Source organism: Megalobrama amblycephala, linkage group LG23, assembly GCF_018812025.1.
Source record: "Megalobrama amblycephala isolate DHTTF-2021 linkage group LG23, ASM1881202v1, whole genome shotgun sequence".
In the NCBI taxonomy this organism is placed as follows: Eukaryota; Metazoa; Chordata; class Actinopteri; order Cypriniformes; family Xenocyprididae; genus Megalobrama; species Megalobrama amblycephala.
This window is the reverse complement of record NC_063066.1, coordinates 15329379-15351360: the sequence shown is the minus strand read 5'-3', so window position 1 is coordinate 15351360 and position 21982 is coordinate 15329379. Positions and strand designations below refer to the sequence as shown.

The 21982-nt window shown below is 37.5% G+C and overlaps 1 protein-coding gene across 1 annotated transcript; it reads right to left on the bottom strand.

Annotated features, from left to right (window-relative positions):
- Positions 1–45: 45 nt before the first annotated feature.
- Positions 46–21246, bottom strand: chrnb5b (cholinergic receptor, nicotinic, beta 5b). The gene is made up of 7 exons (XM_048176975.1): positions 20594–21246; positions 20355–20502; positions 7624–7769; positions 7496–7540; positions 7307–7416; positions 3714–4677; positions 46–1038 (listed from the first exon to the last, which is right to left on the bottom strand). The coding sequence occupies exons 2-7, from the start codon at positions 20404–20406 to the stop codon at positions 892–894; spliced, it is 1464 nt and encodes a 487-aa protein (XP_048032932.1). The 5' UTR covers positions 20407–20502; positions 20594–21246; the 3' UTR covers positions 46–891.
- Positions 21247–21982: the final 736 nt, after the last annotated feature.

The following is a 21982-nucleotide window of genomic DNA, read 5'->3' as shown; positions in this document are numbered from 1 at the left end:
TTAGCAGTAAAATGTATGTAAATGAAAACGCAGACATGGCACAATTTCATATGGTTTTAATTTACTTTTCTTAATCCATCACATAATCATAAAATAACATTATGATAATAATATGTTAAGCACTCATGAGTCATTCCAACGACAGCATGTCCAAAAATCTGTCTGTAAATATGTCAATCAAAATGCTGTTGCAAGATGCTGTTTATGTAACTTTTAAACCAATCTAACAGTATAATGGGGGGAGGGGGGATGTGAACGTGTGTTAAAGAAAGGTACATGCATGTGTGTAGTACACTATGTTAAGGTGTATAATCTATGTTCCGGTTTCAGGTCTATAATTAGTTCCCCTGATGTGTGTTCTCTACGTAGACTGCATTGTCTAACTGTAATTATTTGTAATCATCCTGCACATGAACATTTTGGGAATTTCAGAAAATTGTAATTTTTTCAGAAAAACACTCAGTTTTGACAAATCAAGTCAAGAGGAGTGTTGGTTTGGAGTCATTTTGGGATTTGGGGAGTTATTTTCTATGAGAGGTTAGAGAATGCTGAGGCCTCCAGGGCTAAATGTTGTGGATGAATGACAGCTCTGAAGGGTTTTTGAGTTCGGGTCAGTGTTAGGGGCATATAAATATTCAGTGTGTGTCCAGTATTGTGCTCTGACTCAACGGCATCTAAGAATTTTGTGTCATTGTGCATTGAATGGTACACAGAGCTTAACGCTTTATGAAAAGTGTCAAGTTTGAAGTTCTTTGTCTGTTTTTTTGCTACAGTATTTATTAATATAAGCAGGTTGTCATGTCAAGTTCATGATAAGACTGGGTTGTGGGGTGTGCACTGAAAATAAACAGATATGTGGGTTGGGTTGAAGCTGGTCTGACTTTATGTGATCTACAAATCATCACTGGTGGGTGTGTTATAGCTCTTGAAGAGCGGCTGCGTGAAGAGGCCGAGGGTTCCTGTAACGCACACTAAAACAAAGATCCACAGAAACAGACGGTCAATCACCATAGCCACGTATTTCCAATCCTCGACAATCTGTGAGAAAGACAGAATATGCACAGATTCATTTGAATTATTTTGTGAAATACATATATCTAAACAACTCTATAACACTTGCACTACTAAACTAAAGATAATTTCTTTAGTCGCAATTTAGATCCGAGTCCAATTCTCACTATTAACTAACTATTTTACTGATTAATTTGTCAGAGCAGCGCTGACCAAATGTTTCTGTGCGAGTGTGTGTCCGTACTATACAGTAGGCTACGTGTCGTGTGTACGTTTTAAAGAGAGCGAGAGAGAGAGAGAGAGCACACGCGAGAGAGTATGCGCTTTAAGGACACAATAAAATGTATTTTGTGGCAAAAACCATGACAATTATTCGTCGTTTTCATCCTATTGTTTACTATATTTGCTTGGTCGGCAGGGCCGGCCCAAGCTTTTATGGGGCCCTAAGCAGAATTTAATTTGGGGGCCCCTCGGTTAAAATAACTTAAGATAAACAGTATCTTCTAATATAAAAAATAAATGTAAATGTACAAAATGGACAATATTAAATTAAATACTTAAATAATGACATCAAATGAACAGTTCAGATAGACCTGTAGGAACATAACAATAATAAATGTATTAACATTAAAGGAATAACCCAAAAATGAAAATTCTCTCATCATTTACTCACTCTCAAGTTTTTTTGTTTTAAACCTGAATTAATTTCTTTCTTCTGCTGAACACAAAATAAGATATTTTGAAGAATGTGGGTTGCTGGTCACCATATCTTATTTTGTCTTCAGCAGAAGAAAGAAATTAACAGCTTCGGAACAATATGAGAGTGAGTAAATAATGACAGAATTTTCATTTTTGGGTGAACTGTCCCTTTAAGAACAAAGGCAGCCTGTTTACTATTAGGCGGCTGTTACTTTAAGACCTGCACACATCTAAAATACAGACACGCATCCGATTTTCTCTCAGTTGATTACTTTAACTTTAGACATAACCAACTGTGTTTATGTAAACCTTGTGTGTACTTGACAATATTAGTGCAATCAGACGCAAAAGATAAAGTCCACTATTCAGGCGCTGTTTGACAGGCGTTTAGTGTGTGCGCACGCTTCGGGTGTACGCGCTCAGAAAAAGCGCATGTCAGAATGAAATGAATGATATGTTTAACCGGCAAGGCTTTGAAGCACATGTAGATAATGAACTTTTGTGATAGCGAGTAAGTTCAAGACCTGCTAGAACTACTTTAGCTGTGCGTTTCCCTGAAAATAATTGCACACCTTAGAACGTTGATCAACCAATCAGATTCGAGCATTCAACAGCCCTGTAGTGTAAGTACTAATAAACAGCCAATATCCTAGTAATATGCATGCTAATGAGCAACTTTGTTAATTGTGAGAATTGGACCCTAAACTAAAGTGTTACCATTTCTTTAGTCTTGTGTGTAAGATAATTATTTAGCATATATATGAGGTATGCACAAGGAATTCAATTTGCAGACATTTTCAGTGACAGAAGTTTGTGTAACCCTCTCACATTCTTTTGCTGCATATTCAGTCTAGTTAATTACAAGGAGCAACACAATTCTTTATTATTATACTTAATTTCATTGGGTGCAATCAATTTAAAAATTGGAAGGATACTTATGGCTCGTTTCCACCGAGCGGTACAGTTCAGTACAGTACAGTACGGTATACATTTTTTGCCATTGTCAGAAGTTGTAAATAGTAACCTAATTCTGAACAGTACCATACCACTATTTTGGGACCCTTCTGTCGAGGTACCTAGCACAATAGTACCTATAGTACCGGTACCAATCGCTACTTTCCGGCATACACCGCACCTATCAAGTAAGGGTACTGTTGGCATTGGAAACGCAAGCTGAATCAGAGTTTACAGTCCCGAATCGTACTGTACTATACTGAACTGAACCAAACTGTACCGCTCAGTGGAAACAAGCAATTAATTAGCAGGTTATAACTGGATGTACTGAAATCCTGACCTACGCAAACTTTTTTATTTAATAAACTAACAACCAGATGTGGTTGTTTTGAAATTGTATATATCTATTGTTGTCAAAAGTACCGACCGCGATCCCAAGTCGGCACTGAACTTTAAAAAATGTGACGCTTTGAGCACTGTTGAGCGGATTCTTAAACACCTCTGATTGGCCACTGTGTTCATGCGTTCATCAGATATGTCTGTGATTGGCTACAATGATCAATGCACAGGAGCGTTTGAAAGCACATGGAAGTGTTTGAATTTGAAAACATTTTGAAAGCGGGGGAACGTTTGAAAGCAGGCATCTCTCAGTGGACGGTCCACTGATAGACGCCTGTTTTCAAACGCTCCCCTGTGTATCTGTGTAAACGCTCAGTGAAGAGCATCATAATGACTATTTACAACATGTTTTTGAAGCGTTGATCATTGTAGCCAATCACAGACAAATCCGATGAGTGCGTGAACACAATGGCCTATCAGAGGTGTTTAAGAATCTGATCAACAGTGCTCAAAGCGTCATATTTTTAAAATTTCAGTACCGACTTGGTATCACGGTCGGTACTTTTGACAACACTAATATATATATATATATATATATATATATATATTAAACAATTATTGGATGAAATCACAGACAAAAGATGTCCTCAGTTTAATTTGGTCCACTTATCATTTTTATTTTTTCATTGTATTTCAGTAAAAGCACTCACCCCTTCATCATCATCCTCACTCTTCAACTTGTCAGCAATGTATCGGACCCCCTTCACAGCCTCCTCCACATCCGCAGAGCATTTTACCGCCATTCGCTTACGAAACTCTGTGTTTTCCTGCAACTCGCCAGGTCTCCAACCGATGTGCTTGGCGGAATCTTCATTGACAAAGAAGGTGGAATCAGTCTCATCTGCCTCACATTTTGCTGGGAGATCAGATGAAGAGCACTGCTGGTGCTTCCTGTGAAATTTCTCGCGTTTGTTGGACTCTCCTGGCCGTCGCATGAAGAGGAAAGCAGGAAAACGGGCCAGGAAGTAGTGTTTAACCCACTTTGGCATAGTGTGTGTGCTTGGGGACCGATGGTGCACATTCAGCACACACACACTTGTAACAATTGAAAAAGTCACCAACACCATGGTAAACATCAAGTACTTTCCGATGAGGGGCACAGCGAGTGAGGTCGGAGGTACGATTTTGGAAATCAGTAAGAGGAAGACAGTTAAGGCCAGAAGAACAGAAATACACAAAGTCATCTTCTCCCCACAGTCTGATGGTAGGTAAAAAACTAAGATGGCCAGTGAAGTGATGAGAACACAGGGGATAATTAGGTTAATGGTGTAGAACAGCGGTTTACGTCTGATGATAAAATCGTACGTTATATCCAAATATGTGACGTCATTAGGGTCTTCGTTTTTGCGACCGGGTAAGGAGACAATATCCCACTCGCCGCTTGGCTTGAAGTCATCTCGACTGGCAAAGTCTGACAGCAAGATAAGGTCGATTTCTGTGTGGTCATAAGTCCATGAACGGAACTTGAGTGTGCAGTTTTGCTGGTCAAAGGGGAAGTCCCGGACCTCAATTTTACAGGCACTCTTATAAATGGCTGGTGGTAGCCAGGCAACCTCGCCGTTATTTGACACGACCGCATTGGAGTAGAAAGACACTTCATATGTCCCATCAGCACTAAAAATGACAAACACAATGTTGTTTTAAATTAAAAAAAACAAAGTTTCCTATTTTGCTTGTGTGAATGATAAAGTGCATAATAAAGGTGAAACTCAAAGCTGATACTCTTATCCCAAGTGCCAGCTCATCATCATGCAAAAACACTGTCATTTTAATCTCAGTCTCACTTCCAGAGATTAACACAGTAACTCTGTCCTTGAAAAGGTGAAACCCTGCCCAAATCCTGCATCGATGCAGCATTGTAAAAAGATTACAAAATAAGTCTCTGGCTGCAACCTGTATTTTTTATAAGGATTCAACCTTTGCATAAATAAAGCCTCTTCTAAATTATTTAAAGGGATAGTTCAGCCAAAAAATATATATATAATTCTGTCATCATTTTGTCTTTCCATACATGTATATTACTTCTTCTGCAGCACACAACAGATTATATTTTGATCCTTTTTTTTTTTTTTTTTTTTTTACCAGGTCAAGAAAATATGATCATATAATACCAATTTTATCATCTCTACACTGGTTACCTATTAAGTTCCGTATTGATTATAAAGTATTGCTACTGACCTATAAGGCCCTAAATGGTTTAGCTCCTGTGTATTTAACTGATCTTCTATCGCCCTACAATCCTTCACGCTCTTTAAGATCACAAAACTCAGGAATTCTGGTTTTACCTAGGATATCTAAGTCCACTAAAGGAGGGAGAGCTCTAAACTCTGGAATAGCCTTCCTGATAATGTTCGGGGCTCAGACTCAATCTCCCAGTTTAAATCTAGATTAAAGACGCCTCTCTTTAGCCAAGCATTCACATAATGCATCTCATTTCAGATCAATTGCACATGACTATCTTTGCTTGATGTTATGAACAGCAGCTTTTATCTCAGGACACCCGTCCCTAGGTGACTACAGAGTACATCAGCTTCAATTTGGGTCCAGCCTCTAATGAAGACTTCAGATGACCAACACCTGTGAAGAATCTGCGACAACTCCTGCGAGGACTTCAGATGACGCAAACTCTGGATCAACATGCACATTTCATATATTGCTATATCCTAATTATTGTTAAATTGTTAACATGTATTCATTAATTCCATGAGCTCATGCTGTTTCACACCTGTAAGACCTTTGTTAATCTTCAGAACACAAATTAAGATATTTTAGTTGAAATCCGATGGCTCTGTGAGGCCTGCATAGCCAGCAATGACATTTCCTCTCTTAAGATCCATAAAGGTACTAAAAACATATTTAAATCGGTTCATGCGAGTACAGTGGTTCAATATTAATATCATAAAGCGACGAGAATATTTTTGGAGCGCCAAAAAAACAAAATAGCGACTTATTTAGTGATGGCCGGTTTCAAAACACTGCTTCAGGAAGCTTTGGATCATAAATGAATCAGTGTGTTGAATCATGATTCAGATAGCGTGTCAAACTGCAAAACGGCTGAAATCACGTGACTTTGGCGCTCCGAACAGCAGATTCGACACACTGAATCATTTATGATCCAATGCTTCCTGAAGCAGCGTTTTGAAATCGGCCATCACTAAATAAGTCGTTATTTTGTTTTTCTGGTGCACCAAAAATATTCTCGTCGCTTTATAATATTAATATTGAACCACTGTACTCACATGAACTGATTTAGATGTGTTTTTAGTACCTTTATGGATGCTGAGAGAGGAAATGTCATTGCTCCCTATGAAGGCTCACGGAGCCATCGGATATTCAACTAAAATACCTTAATTTGTGTTCTGAAGATTAATGAAGGTCTTACGGGTGTGGAACGGCATGAGGGTAAGTAATAAATGACAGAAGTTTCATTTTTGGGTGAACTAACCCTTTAAATTAATTTGCTAACAGTGATTGTACATTAAATTGCCTAAATTATTACATTGTTAGCTAACTGCGTTATTACATATATACATTTCTGAAATTACATACTTTGGACACAGTCAACTCTGATAACAGATTACTCTAAATTGTAATGTTGACTCCCTGTAAAGCTGCTTTGAAACAATATGCATTGTGAAAAGCGCTATACAAATAAACATGAATTGAATTCAACTGAATTCAATTTTTGCCGATACAAAGAAAATTAATGAGGTCCAGTGTGGTTTTGGGCTTTTCACACTTGACATAGTTCTAGTTCGGTCTCTTCTTCACGGTAACTTCTGTAAGATTTGACATTTTTCCCCTCAACTGAAACTAATGTTTACACAACATGCAGTGTTCCCTGACTGTCCAAAGCACGTGAATATGAGGCATCTAGTTGTAATATTCTAATTCAGCATCATTTCAAACTGTACAAGTTAAAGCAGTGCTAACCCTGCTCCGGAGCAGTAAAAAGCGGTGCTAAGCCCACTTCTAAATTACAAGTGTGAAATGCTCCTTTACCTGGGGTTAAAAGCGGTGCTTAGAACGATGTGTGAAAAGTGTGAAAAGCCCTTTTGTGTATCAGCAAAACTGTTTTCAACATATTCTCTTTTGTTTTCTGCAGAAGGAAGAAACCTATGCAGGTTTGGAATGACATGAGTAAGTTCATTTTTGGGTAAACTATCCCTTTAAGTGTTCACAGGTTAAAATAAAGTCAGAACAAAATACCTTGCTGTACTTAAAGTACTAGAAAGTTTCTCACTTGTTGTACAGGACAATGTCAGGCAGCCATATATGCTGGGAAGGAAGGCGAACTTTCCTGATCCCTTCATACTCCTCTGGATCCCACATCAAACGGTAATCATTCCATACCTGCAAAAGACACACGCCTTAGCAAGACTTTTATTTTGAAAAACTTACAACACAAACACAAAAGTTCCACTGCTCATACCTGAGTAAGCCAACAGTTGGTGGTCATGATCTGCTCTCTTTCATTCTGAAATACAAACATCAATATATAACACTGATATAATAAAATAAGCAATGTGTGGCAGCTTTTCACGTTTCAACTATACCCACCACACTGATGAGCTGGGCAAGAGACACTTGGATTGCAATGGTGACCTGCTGGCTCTTGTTGACCGCTGGCCGGATCAGCTTGTTGTATCGGTCAGGGGAGAGTAAATAGTTTATCAACCGCTCCTCCACCTCTGAACAACATACAGCTGAAAAACACAGACATAAACTGTTAACCGTTTTTTTTTTTTTTTTTTTAAAGAGGTTTTGAATTTGAAATGGAAGAAATTGTTTATTTGGGGTTTATCTAAATAACCTACACATATGTATTAATAACCACACATTTTTCAAACACCATTTATACACTCATGATGCAAAATTAATACTTAAGTGCCAAATGGGGCAAAAATGGGTAAATATTGGCCAGTATTTTTAGGAAACAATGGCATAGTTAAAAAAAAAAAAATCTACATAAAAGGGGAAAAGCCCAAAAATACACTCTACCGGCATAAGATTAAAAAAAAAATCTTTTTTTACTATAATTTTAATCAAATAAATGCAGCCTTGGTGAGCATAACACTGTGTCTACACTGGATGTGGTGCAATGCATCAAAATACATCTCCAACAGTAAACTGATGCCCCATTCTATTTCTGAGTCTGGTGTACTTGAAGTGCTCACGCTACTTCTGACATGAAGAAAAAATGGATTTGCAACAGTCGCTTTGTCATATCCTGTGAGGACAACCTCAAGCTGTTGAAGCGCAACAATCTAAAAGATCTAAAATTTCTATTAAAAAAAAAAAACTCAATTACTGTCTCCTAACAGCCTTTACATAGCCTGACGTGGTCATACTCAATTCTAGTCAGAATATGAGTCTGATACTGCTCCATTGGGCTTTGATTATGGGGGCGTATTTCAACCGATCCAGGAAAGACCTCAATTGGATAGACCTACAGAGTAAGTGACGTATGTTGAGCGACGCATAGTTGTCAACAGAACTCTTCTTAGCGACCATCGGGGCCAGCTGATAAATCAAACTTTTGCCGAATCCCGTAGGAAGGACGGCAAAGACATCTTTCCCATCGACAAATGCCTTGATCGCGGTCCTCTGTTCCTCTTTTAAAATTAATGCGCTGTCGATATCTTCTATAACGGACGCGATGGCGGAATCTACACATCTCAGTTCTTCAACAGCCATCATTGTTGTAAACTAATTGACCTTTCGCAAAGTCTCGCCCCCCTTAGTTACTGTTGCTTTGTCCGACAAGCCGTGGCGCTGTCACGCCACACAGAGTGGAAAATACATCGCGGAGCAAAGAAGAAACTGACAACACATCGACAGACGAGACAGAGCAGGTTACTTATGATATTAAACAAAGTCCCAGCTTTCAAACTGTGTAGTTAATAAAAAAAATTCAAACAATAAAAACCGTTTTGTGGCTCTTTAATGTGTTGTGACCATGATCGTGACAGATTGCTGTAGCGCCTCAGCTCAAGAGGCTCGTTAACCGATCATCTCTTCCTACTAGTCCATTTATAGCATCAAATAAACATGAATGAACATGAGAATGAATGTTGTTTCAAACGCGGAAAGACGTCAATATGCACAATTTTTCAAGTTTAACTCCACCGATGTTAATCTTCTAACTCCTGACTGCTTTGTTGGACAAAATGGCGGATGCGGCGTTCTGATTGGTTAGATCGCTTGTCAATCAAACTCCCCAAGCGCTCTTTGATGACGTAGGTGGTTACGTAACCGCAGATAGCCTGTCCATCATCGATTAAAGCCCGCCCTGGCAATTTGATTGGCTCGGCCTTCTGGGAGCCGAGCATAATTAAGGTGCGTTCACGTGGCCTCGTAATTCCTGTAGTTACGAGATTCTAGCTTGTAAAAAGCGTTCACGTCCTCGTAGAGCTCGTAATTACAGCTTGTAAGCTGGGAGTTTTCTGAAAGCTCCCAGATATACCACGTGGCCGCGCTGTACCACCTGACAGCTGTAGATTCATTTAGGCGTTGACAGTGCTGCCATGGAAACGCATAATTCCCAGTTCAAGGACCAAAAGGACGTGAACAGCTCCGAATATAACGTCACGTGTTGTCATTTCAAGATTCCGGTAAATACGAGGTGACGTGAACGCAGCTTTACTCCACAATGGATCGAGTCCAGACCGAACTTCCCGTCCAAAAAATGTTGTGGGCGGGGTTCGGGCTGGCACCCAGGCTAGCCTTTACATAGAGAAAAAATTGGTTACACTTTATTTTGATGGTCCCCTTTAGACATTCCGTTGACTGAAAGTAACATTGGACCTACATGTCAACTAACTCTCATTAGAGTATTAGCAAAATCCCTTTAAGACAAGTCATTTCACTCGGCGGCCATCTTTGAAACGCCTCTCGGGCATCCTGGGCATCATGCAATCTCTTTGAATGGGGAAACATCAAATTCTCCAAAACTGTTCGCCAATCTTACGATTAAATTTCATATTTGAAATCACCAATGAAATCTAACAACAACCGGCTTAGTTTAGTAAACTTAGTTTCTAAACGCTCGAGTCATGACAATAAAAAACTATTTTTCAGGCTGGATCAAGCTAATGCGCATGCGCAGACCTAAATGCGCGTCTCTTCTGAGGCTCGCGTCTGACTGTTTCTATAGAAACCGGTGATTCTAACGGCCGCTGAAGTGACGTGATGACTTTACCAGTCGGCGATTGGCTCTTATTTAGAAGGCGGGACTTATTCCGCCATATTGCGCGTTACACTTTCTCCCATTCAAAACAATACGAGTGACACGTCTTGTGTTATTCTATAGACCTCTTTGGAGCAGACGTCACAATTACGTCACTTGCAGCTGCGCGCGCATAGTGGTTGCAGAAAAATAGCGGTAGCAATTGGAGGAAAATGTGCAAAATCCACAGAATAAGAGAAAAACGTTTTGTTGTGCCTCTGGATATTGGAATCGGAATGCAAAAAAATATAGTCTTCATTTTTAAAGAAAACCATGGTTGAAAACGTCCTTTGAAGCTAAACGGAGACATTTCACAGACTGGACTGATGACACCTGCAAGGATTAGTCTACTATTAAAGCAGGAATTTGATGTAAACAGTAAGTCTACATAATATTCACATATACAGTTCAGAGGACATACATACAGTTACAGCATAAAATAATATTTAAACCTATAACATAGATAACTTTTAAGCATAGTCTATAAAATTTTTATTTCACAATTCTGACTTTTTTTCTTGCATTTGCGAGTTTATTACTCCCAGTTCGGCCATTATAAGAGTTTATTTCACAATTCTGAGGGGGAAAAAGTCAGAATTGCGGGATAAATTGCAGTTCAGAAAAGACAGGATAACGAGTATATCTCACAATTCTGTTTTTCTTTGTAAGAAATGTGAGATATAAACTCAGGTTTGCGAGAAATAAAAGTCAGAATTGTGAGATATACTCGAAATTAACTTTTTTTTTTATTCTTTTATTTCGTGGCTTCCATAGACTGCTACTGCTCAACTGTCATTTTCTGCAACCAGGTAGGCTCCGCCCATAAAAAACGTCATCGCTGTTTGCAAACACCAAATTGGTCTATAGTCTTTGGTATTAGTTGAGTGTTAGTAGACTGTTAGGGGTAGGGCTGGTAGAATAAGGGGTTAGGGTTAGTAGAATAAGTTTACATCTGCTTAAAAAGTTTATTAGAGTCAGCAGAATTTCTGTTGGGGGACCATCACAATAATGTGTTAGCAGAAACAGCAGACTAATACTCTAATGAGATTTAGTTGACATGTAGGTGCAACGTTACTTATAGTCTACAAAATGTCTAAAGGGGATCATCAAAATAAAGTGTTACCAAAAAAAATTACCATCAAATGTTTAACAGTTCTTTTATAGTGTTCTCAAGTTTTATACTGTATACTCCAGAAAAAAAATATTAAATAAAAGAAAACTCCAAATAACAGCTAAACAATTGATCATAACTATATTGTAAGGAAATAATATGAAAAATAGTTTTATGGCCAATAAAAACTTATAACTGTTAGATTTTCTAAATTTACCCATTATTAGCAAGTGTACTTAAAGGTAATTTTAAACACTAGGTTACATTTTATTTAAGGTGTTGTTGTTATAGTGTAATTATACATTAGTATACTTATAATTATATATAATTATACATTATACAAGTACTGAGTAATATTAATTAACATGTACTTACTATTAGGGTTATATTAGGTTTGGATTAGGGCTAGTTGCATGTAATTATGCATAACTGTTATTAAAGTACATGCAACATGTAACAAAGACAAATAAAAATAAAGTGTTACCAAACACTATATGTACATCAAAATAGGGAGGCCAAAAAGTAAGTTTCAGAAAGAAGCAAAAGAGAAATCCCAAAACTCTACTGGTGTTTCTGTACCACTGTCTCTAAGGGACAGCAAGTCAGGACAAATGACATCACTCTGTGGACAAGCAGTGTACTGTGGGGACAACGAGTACAGAGACTACAAGATTAAAGTTGACAGAAGAAGCACTGGGGCAGCAGTCAGCATTCAACACACAATCACCCAGCCTGTGCTCAGTGAGACATACTCCATCTGACTAACAGCTCAACAAGTACGCTGAAACATACGAGATATTAAATGAAAACCACGATAAGCGATTTTGGGATCCATGTGCAAACAAAGCAGTACAAAATCTGAAACTATCCAAGAATATCTTTTTTTTTTTAGTCAACCATCTTTTGAGAACACTTTTTTTTATTTGAAATGGCAAAGGCGCCAGACTGCGTATGTACAGATAAATTAACTTTTTAACTACTAAAGACACTTTTTTTTTTAAAATGTCCATTCAATGCTTTATAATAATGTATTTATCTTATGTATTTCTTCTTAGCAAATAGTGATATATGAAATTATATAATCAATTAATTATTCAACTGACAGCTCTATTAAAAACATATCTACAAAAACAAGGCAATAACAATCTGTTTTTTTAATCTCTCTAAGCGCATGTTAATGCTATACCTGTGGTAAATGTCCAATTCCATTACCAACTCAAAAGAATTAACACATACATTATTATGAATCCGGACAGTTACATAATGAGCCCCATTAATTTGTAAATAAGATGCACCGAAGCAACAGTCCTCATGATTCAGGGACAGCATGCAGAGGGTCATAGAAGCCCTATGCCACATCTCTCATTAAGACCCTATGGGGACGATCATTCTTTAATGCCAAACATGAGTCAGCAGTTCAGCCCATCACTGCCCCATCAGCACACATTCTCTTTATCACAAGCTCTCATATTTCAGCATATGAAAGCAGAGTCTGACAGTAATTATCATAATGAGTGGTTAGTGAGCAAAATGGTAGACCGTAAATGAACACTACAAACAAAGCAGTAACCATGTTAGCTTTGGTTTTCAGTTGCATCATGTTACATATTACGGGCAAGGCAACATAATGGAACAGCTTCTAGTCACAGCTTAGTCAATAGTAAATATCAGATTGCTAGAATATATTGTAATATTCAAGAAAAAAACAAAGTGACATCAAGCTGAAGACTTTGTTTTGTGTTGCTTTGTTTAACACTAACAGATTGTATTCAAATCTAAAATTCCAGTATGAACAACTTTGCACTGTAATATCCCTAAACTCTGTAGGAGGAAAAACAGTAACACTTTATTTTGATACTCCAATTTAGGCCTGGGACACGCTTAACGATTGTAAGTATTTAAAGGTGCCCTAGAACCTAATTTCACAAGATGTAATATAAGTCTAAGGTGTCCCCAGAATGTGTCTGAGAAGTTTCAGCACAAAATATCCCATAGATTTTTTATTATACCATATTTTAACTGCCTATTTTGGGGTGGGATTAAAAATGCTCTGATTTAAATGCTCATGCTCCCCGCCCCCAAGCTCGCGACTCCATAATACAATGCATAAACAATACAATTCAAGTTCACACAGCAAATATAACTCTCAAAATGGATCTTTACAAACTGTTTGTGATGCAGCATATCAGATCACGTAAGTATGGCATGTATTTTGTGGATGATTACACTTGATTCTGAATGAGTTTGCTCAGCTGCATGGGTAACGGGACTAACACACAGTGTTGGAGAGATTTATAAAGAATGAAGATGCGTTTATGAATTATGGCAGATGGAGCAATAATAACTGACATGATCCATAATATCATGATAGTTTTAGTGATATTTGTAAACTGTCTTTCTAAATGTTTTGTTAGCATGTTGCTAATGTACTGTTAAATGTGGTTAAAGTTACCATTGTTTCTTATTGTATTCACGGAGACAAGAGCCGTCGTTATTTTCATTATTAAATACTTGCAGTCTGTATAATTCATAAACACAACTTCATTCCTTATAAATCTCTCCAACAGTGTAGCATTAGCCGTTAGCCACGGAGCACTATCAAACTCATTCAGAATCAAATGTAAACATCCAAATAAATACAATACTCACATAATCCGACACATGCATGCAGTATGCATGACGAACACTTTGTAAAGATCCATTTTGAGGGTTATATTAGCAGTGTAAACTTTGTTTATGCACTGTTTAAGGCAAGCGCGAGCTCCGTGGGCGGGGAGCAAGAGCATTTAAAGGGGCCGCAACATGAATCGGCGCATTTCTAATTATGCCCCAAAATAGGAAGTTAAAAAAATGAATAAAAAAAAAATCTATGGGGTATTTTGAACTGAAACTTCACAGACACATTCAGGGGACACCTTAGACTTATATTACATCTTGTAAAAAAACATTCGATGGCACCTTTAATACTGGCTTGTCTAATGCCTTGAACATGGGCTGGCATATGCAAAAGTTGGAGGCATACATATTAATGATCCCGACTGTTGCGTCACAGTCAGCATTATGTTGAGATTCGCTTGTTTTTCAGTGGTCTTTTGCACGAATGAGATTTACATATGAAGGAGGAAACAATGGTGTTTGAGACTCACTGTATGTCATTTCCATGTACAAAACTCTAATTATTCAACTATGCCAAGGTAAATTCAATTTTCAATTCTAGGGCACCTTTAAATCTGCTTCAGTCAAAGGAAACAGTCTTTGTGTGTTGAGCTCAGCCTTAGAATGTTTTAGCTAATTGTTAAGTGTGTCCCCGACTTTAAACATTCTACTAACTGTAAGTAACTTTACAACATGTCATATATCAGTCATAGCTGACTGCCTGGTTGATATCTGCTAACACTTTATTCTGATGGCCTCCCAACAAACATTCTACTGACTATAGGCAAGGACTATAGAATAACACAAGATGCGTCACTGGTATTGTTATGAATGGGAGAAAGTGTGCAATATAGTAGAATAAATCCTGCCTTCTAAATAAGAGCCAAACACCAATTGGTAAAGTCATCGCATCACTGCAGTGGTCGTGAGAAGCTCCAGCTTTGGAGAATTTGATGTTTCCCCATTCAAAGAGATAGGAGCTGCACTTGCATGCCCGAGAGGCATTTCAAAGATGGCCGCCAAGTGAAATGACTTAAAGGGACTTTGCTATAAGTAACTTTGCAACTACATGCCAAATTATTCTACAAACCCTAACCCAACCTAACAGTCTACAAATTCTCCAATGGGAGTTAGTTGACACATATTTGCAAATTAATGAGTATAACCAAAAACTCACATTGGGGGGTGCTTTTGATTCACAACAACTCAATCACTGTACTTCCAATAGAGGAACTGCATCCAACTATAGTGAAGATTGCACTTATTAATTAACAAATACAGTACTCCAATATAATAAAAAATCAGTAATATAACAGTTAGAGATTATAGTGTGGATAATGCTGTCTACAGAGGTGACTAATATCTGTAGAAAACCCTAAGAAAAAAAGTGTTACTAAAACCCTTGACTTGCTCAGACAAGGACCGTGTCCTGCTTCAGGGCTCTTCAAAGAAACACATACACTCCTAAACAACAAGGCAGGACAGGGCCTTGAAAAGAATCACACACTTGCACCACCTCAAGATTATACAACAACACAAGCACTCACAGTTGCATGCACTAAACTTTTCCACACCGGTGCACTTCAACTCTGTGAATAATTCAACTGCACTAAAATAAAACCTGCCTCATCACACAGACAGCAACAACAGATACACACCAACACAGACAAACACACACAGACCTAGTCTAACTCTCAAAATACTTTAGCATTCACTATTAGCACTAGCACACAGATTACATGCACATATACACTTTCCAATCTAATTTAAATACCGTTAAATACAGTGCTCTATGGTTTCAGAGGGCAGTGCTTAACCAGTGTGTATCAGCAAATGTGTGTTATCGGTATTTGAGAGGCATAAATATCCACCAACTAAATTATTAAAAGCTACTTCATCTGCGCCAAGCTCTACTGCATCAAACAACTTACACAAATATTTATACACATATTCAATTGCTGTGGCCCCACAGTTACCCCAGTGCTGCAGTGTCAGGCAGTAACTTGGGCAGTGTGTGAGTGTCGACTCCACTTCATGCTACTCTTAACTCTAAAAGAGAGCGTTTTGCTTTTTCTCTCACTCTTGATAAGACACTTTCATTCTGCTAAAGGCTTTTCCCCACATTTCAGTTTGCATTACATTAAGACTGTGTGGAGGTTTCAGGATGTCACACATTTTCTGCAATAACAGAAAATATTTTCACAATTCCTACAGAGATTATGATTTGACCCAATTGTACAAAACCTGGTTCAGGTAACCTGAATTCCATTTATTGGGCAAAGCATGCTGTTTCAAGCCTTTCTAAGGTTTCAATAAACTAATTAAAAGGTCGTTGTTGCAATAAAAGCAACTTTAGATGACTAGTAAGAGGAATTTTCCTATGTCACCAACACCAAATGTTTTTATATTGTATATTTTTTATATAATACATTGTTATTATCACTTTAATTTATCTTGTTAAAGGTGCAGTATGGCATAACCTGATATTGCTGAGTTCAACATGTTCCTGGGTCAACATTTTTGTTGATCCTGGAACAACATTCCAATCAACCAATCAGATTTGAGGGACAAGTTTACAGATTATGTCAAGTTTAGGCTTAAAATCATGAATTGGTGCTTCTACATCAGTGTTATTCATCTATCATTTGGATAACTTATGGGTAGGATTAGGTTTAGGGGTATAGGGTTAAGACTACATTTTCAGACTAGAATGTTGTTCCAGGATCAACAAAATATGCTGACCCAGGAACGCATCTAACTCAGCAATATCAGGATGTGCTGCAGTATGCAATCTCCCAGAATTGTTGTTGAACACCGTTGATATTTGAAATTAACCCAAACAAACCCACCCCTCTCTTTATTGCTCCACCTCCAAAATTCACGAACACTTTACAGCCCACTCCACGCTGATATCGAGGTTTACTTACACAGCTCTCACTAGCTGGCCTTCATGCAATGCAAGAGTGGATGTCTATTTAGCAAAATAATGCTTCACGAAAAATAAAGCGAAGATGATGAACGCATGACAAGGAAGCAAAAAATGAAAATAATTCAACAGAAGCTCCAGACAAACAATAACACTCAAAACTGTCCTGTTACTATAGCTAGCATTACAATAACAGCATTTCTTGGTTCTGTGAAATCGCAAAAAACAATGTTACTCACATATGGAGCAGAAACAACGCAATCTCTGCGTCCATTTTCAGGCCTTCTCGCTTAGGTTTTTCCACCGATGCAAAGCTTTTCTAATATTAACGCAGGTCCTAAAGCTCTTGCCTGATCATAACCCTTCTTTTTCCTCTGACATTTTCTCTTTTGTATTGTCTGTTTCTTTCAACAGTCTTTCTTCAAATTTCCCTCTTTCTCACTCTCACTCCTCCACCATAAAACGGCCCTTAATGCTGATTGGCTTCACATTTGTTGTGGTGCTCGGTCTGAGCAACTTTTCAAAAGCGTTTTTGAAAAATTGCTTACTGCACATTTAACTAAATTTTTCCAACCAATGTTTGGTATTGTAACTCTGTAAAACCAAAAAGTGAAATGAATGAAATGAAATGAGTTCATTTCACTCAAATAATAATGAAAGATCATTCTACCTAATAGAAAAAAAGTTGTGTGAACTCAAAATGTCATTGCAGTAAGCTGAACTTAATAAGATTGAGTTGAGTTGAAGCAGATTTCTAATTCCCATCTTGCTTGGCATCAGACTGTATAAATAAACACTGAAATTAAGTGTTATGTTGTGTGTTTTTGCACAAGATTAACAGGGAGACATAAGTTAGTGTTTAATGTTGTGTTCTGTTATGTTAGTTTTGTAGGGTTTCTATTGTGGTGAAGAGTAGAGCCTGTTGTTAGGTTGAGGATGGGCTGCAAACTTTTAAGACAATATATACTGTATGTTGTTTGATTATATACATGCAAGTACTGACAGTCTCTTTAATAGTTATAATAGCATTTGTTATTTGCTATCTAACATTTAACCAAGATCTGAATATGATGTTTATGTAAATGAACTGTATGTAATTAACATTACGATGAGTTGCGCGAGGCTGAGAACTGTGGGAGTGAATTGGATGCCGATAACGTGATTGTTAATGAGAGACATCTGTGCACCACACTGGCCTTGCTCCACTTCCACGGCTCACGGCCCCGCCCCACTTGTCACAAAAATTTTAAGTTCTACTAACTTAAAATTAGTTAGTTTACTTAAATGTTTTGAGGTAATATGTTTCCTCAAATGTTTTGAGTATTCTGAACTTGTTAAGCTTTACTACACTGTAAAACGCAATCATACAAACATTTCATATACACAAGTTTATATACACTAACTTTCAAAGTATGAGGTCAGTAAGTCTTTTTTTTCCTGAAGGAATTAATACTTTTATTTAGAAAGTTACATTTATTTAATGTTACACATGACTTGTATTTCAAATAAATGCTGTTCGTTTGAACTTTTTCTGAAGTATCATTGTTTCCATAAAATATTAAGCAGCGCAACTGTTTTCAATCGATGATAATAATAAGAATTGTGTCTTCAGCAACAAATCAACATATTAGAATGATTTCTGATTTGGAAGGATCCTGTGACTCTAAAGACTGGAGTAATGGCTGCTGAAAATTCATCACAGTGACATCACAGAAATAAATTACATTAATTCATAAAATATTTTAAACTATATACAAAAAAATAAATAATATATATATGCACGTACGTGTGTTTTCTCATATCATGACCTTGATTACCTGTGTGTAATTGACCCACTGCTTAATGAGTGGAAATTCTTCAGCAATAAAAATCATTAATGGGAGCACTGATACAGTGATCGATACTGCTAATGGCAATCACAACATATAGAAATTGAGTCCAGTCCATATCCATAGATTTCACAAGCGCTTAGTTTACTTTCTGTTAGAATGCAAGGCCTAATAAATAATTAATATAGTTGAGTTAAGACACTGCCTCTACACCACACACACCAATAATAAAATAAATATCTCTTTTTAGTTCAGCCAGTCATAATATATTTCTTCAATTAACAATGTGTGCAACTGTGGGGGTTGATCATACATGAAATGTTTAAGCTATAAAGCAAGTTAATTCACTGAACTTAAAAAAAGTTCAAGTGCAAGTGCAAAACGATTCAAAATAAGACTTCAGTAAAAGCTGTCCTTCACAGAAACACGCTCCTCTGAAGTCTAGTTCTGTTCTGTATGTTTGTGTGCGCATTCATGAACGTGTTTAAGATACCCTCTCTGCAACTCTGACTCACTGAGCAAAAGATCTAATCAGAGTTATGACAGAGTTAGCATGCCCCAAGAACCAAAACACACTCACATATACACATGCTATTACCATGCATCCCCTAAAACTGACTTAAAAAGACACTCTAATACTAAACTGTACATTTGCTTAAGTTTCCCTGCTCTACTACTTGTGGATCATGAGAACAACATATGACCGTGTAACCTATTGGTGGTAATCTATTAATTGTAAATAATCTTACAGCTATTTAATGTTCAGTGTGAGTCTGATCAATGATTTTACATTATTAAAAGTCAAGACTTCATCATTTGCACTCAATGAAACATGATGCACTCACAAAAGACTGTCTGCTGTGTGGGCACTGACGTGATACTTCACAGTTGGAAACAGATCTGTGAGTGAACTGAGCTATGGGGCACAACGTGCCATTATGTGGACTGACCCAGTTTAACCCCTTTAATAACACTGGTTACAGGTCTAAAGAGACTTGTTGATATAATTTCCAGTATATAATTTGATTTCATGAGAATCTTTTACATGTCTGGTGTAAATTGTTGCATAACTAGAGCCATTTAATTCTTGTTTTCCCTTCTGAAAAATGATGTCTGTGTAAAACCTTCACAAAAGCAAGCAATACTTGCCATAATACAGATGCATATTTAGTACATATGTAAGGTCTATTATTATTTTAATATCAAAATTGATCTAGCTCATATTTGTCATGCTCATAATACATAAGGATTTCATTTCACATTTGTAACCAATGTACATCAAAGTCTTAATTATTGGGCTGTCATTTAAATATTAAAATATTTAAACAATCATTTATTGTTCTCAATTGTCTTATTTAAAAATTTGTGACTGACAAATTCTGACCAGAAATTTAAAAACACACGCTTTCATTAACTTTATAAAAACTTAAATAAAAAATAAGCTCATTTATGAAACGTAACCATATTAAATAGAGGTTAAGAGCGTAGGTTTTACTGATAACGCAGTTACCAATGGAAAAAAAGAGCCGATTGCTTACTTACTCGCCACGGTGAGTGCGACAAACCAAAGTCCTGAAGCCATCAGAGCTGCCATCTCCTGTACGAGCCCCTCCGTCCACACTTACATCAACTGACAGACAAAGATCGCGCCTTTACAGATCCATTTTCCCCGTACACTCCACGACAGTCCCTGCGATTAAGACAAACACATTTGAATACGCTACAATGAGGTATCCGGGCTTGTAATGCGCTCAGATTGTGGAAATACAAACGTGTCTTACGCCTTAAGAGTTGTTCGGTTCTCTTTCAGTGATAATCGCCCACAAACGCGTGCGTAATGATAAAAGATCTACGGGATTTTCTTTTCTGCACGCGAACTGACTCACGCGCTCTCGGCAGACTGTGCGCTTCTCTTGCGCGCGCGGGAGACTTGACATCCGCGAGCTCAATCAAGTCATGAACTTATGAGAAAACAAGGCTTCTACAACTTAAATACATTCCAGGGCATATTATTAAATAATATTTCAACAGTCAGTTTGTTTTCCCCATATATCCAATGTCAGCGATTTTAATGTCGCTTTAAATATTATAACATTTTAGAGAGAGCAAGTGTTGGTGTGGTAATATAAGTTATGATAATTACAGGCTCAACTGCACATGGTTAAAATGACTGTAAATTGCCACAGTGTCTTGCATGGGCAATTGGCTAGGTGTGCGTCACGAGGGAGGAGAGTTTACTGGTTGTGTGTTCTGCACAATGGAGCATAAGACTACAGTTTATTAAATAGGCTACACATTTACAAGAGTTGGTTGTTCACTTTGCCACATAATGTGAGATACTGGCATTACACTGACATTACAAAAATAAATTCTCTAGCATTGGTTCCCTAGCAAGTTTATCCTCCAAACTTTCCAATAGCATCATATTTTTTGCTATATCCGCTGAGTAAACAGGTGAACACCATAAAACCACAACTAATAAAGATAGATTTTAACCAAAAGGCACTTGCATGTGCAGTTTGTCACATGTTGCAGGTCAAAACATTCATTCAATATTTCAATGTTACCCATGACGCTATAGTCAACATGTCAGATTAACACCATCTTTTTTGTGGCCAATAACAAAGAGGCTATAATATGCCACTACAGAAACTGACTTTCAGAATTAAACCTAAGAAATCACTGTATAAGTGTGACTAGCCCCATTCTTGCCAATCACTTTCTCTTGTGTCTCTGGTTCATTTTTTGTCTTCATCCATAGACGAGAGCTTAGAGTGTCAAGAGCTTATTGCAGTTTACTGCAGTTTCTCATAAAGCAGCTGCTCACTTCAAAGGATAAATATATTGCTAGAAAAGCATTGTTTCCATAATTAACTTTCAATGAACTTAATTAACCATGAAAACCCCAATCATGGACGCAAATTAATCTCTCACACTCTGTCACACATAAAATCTCATGGGGAAAGACAAAATGGTGCAAAGCAGTGGACCCTTGAGGTGAGATATAAAGCAGAGACCCGACGTTATAGTCCTAGCATAGGACAAAATAGGACTCTCGTCTTTCCACAAACCCTGTGCGGTGTGTGAGAAATCAAGAAAGCATGAGAGTAAGAATGAGAGAAAGGACAAGAGAGATTTGCTTGTGTGGAGCCAAAAGGAACCAAAAGGAG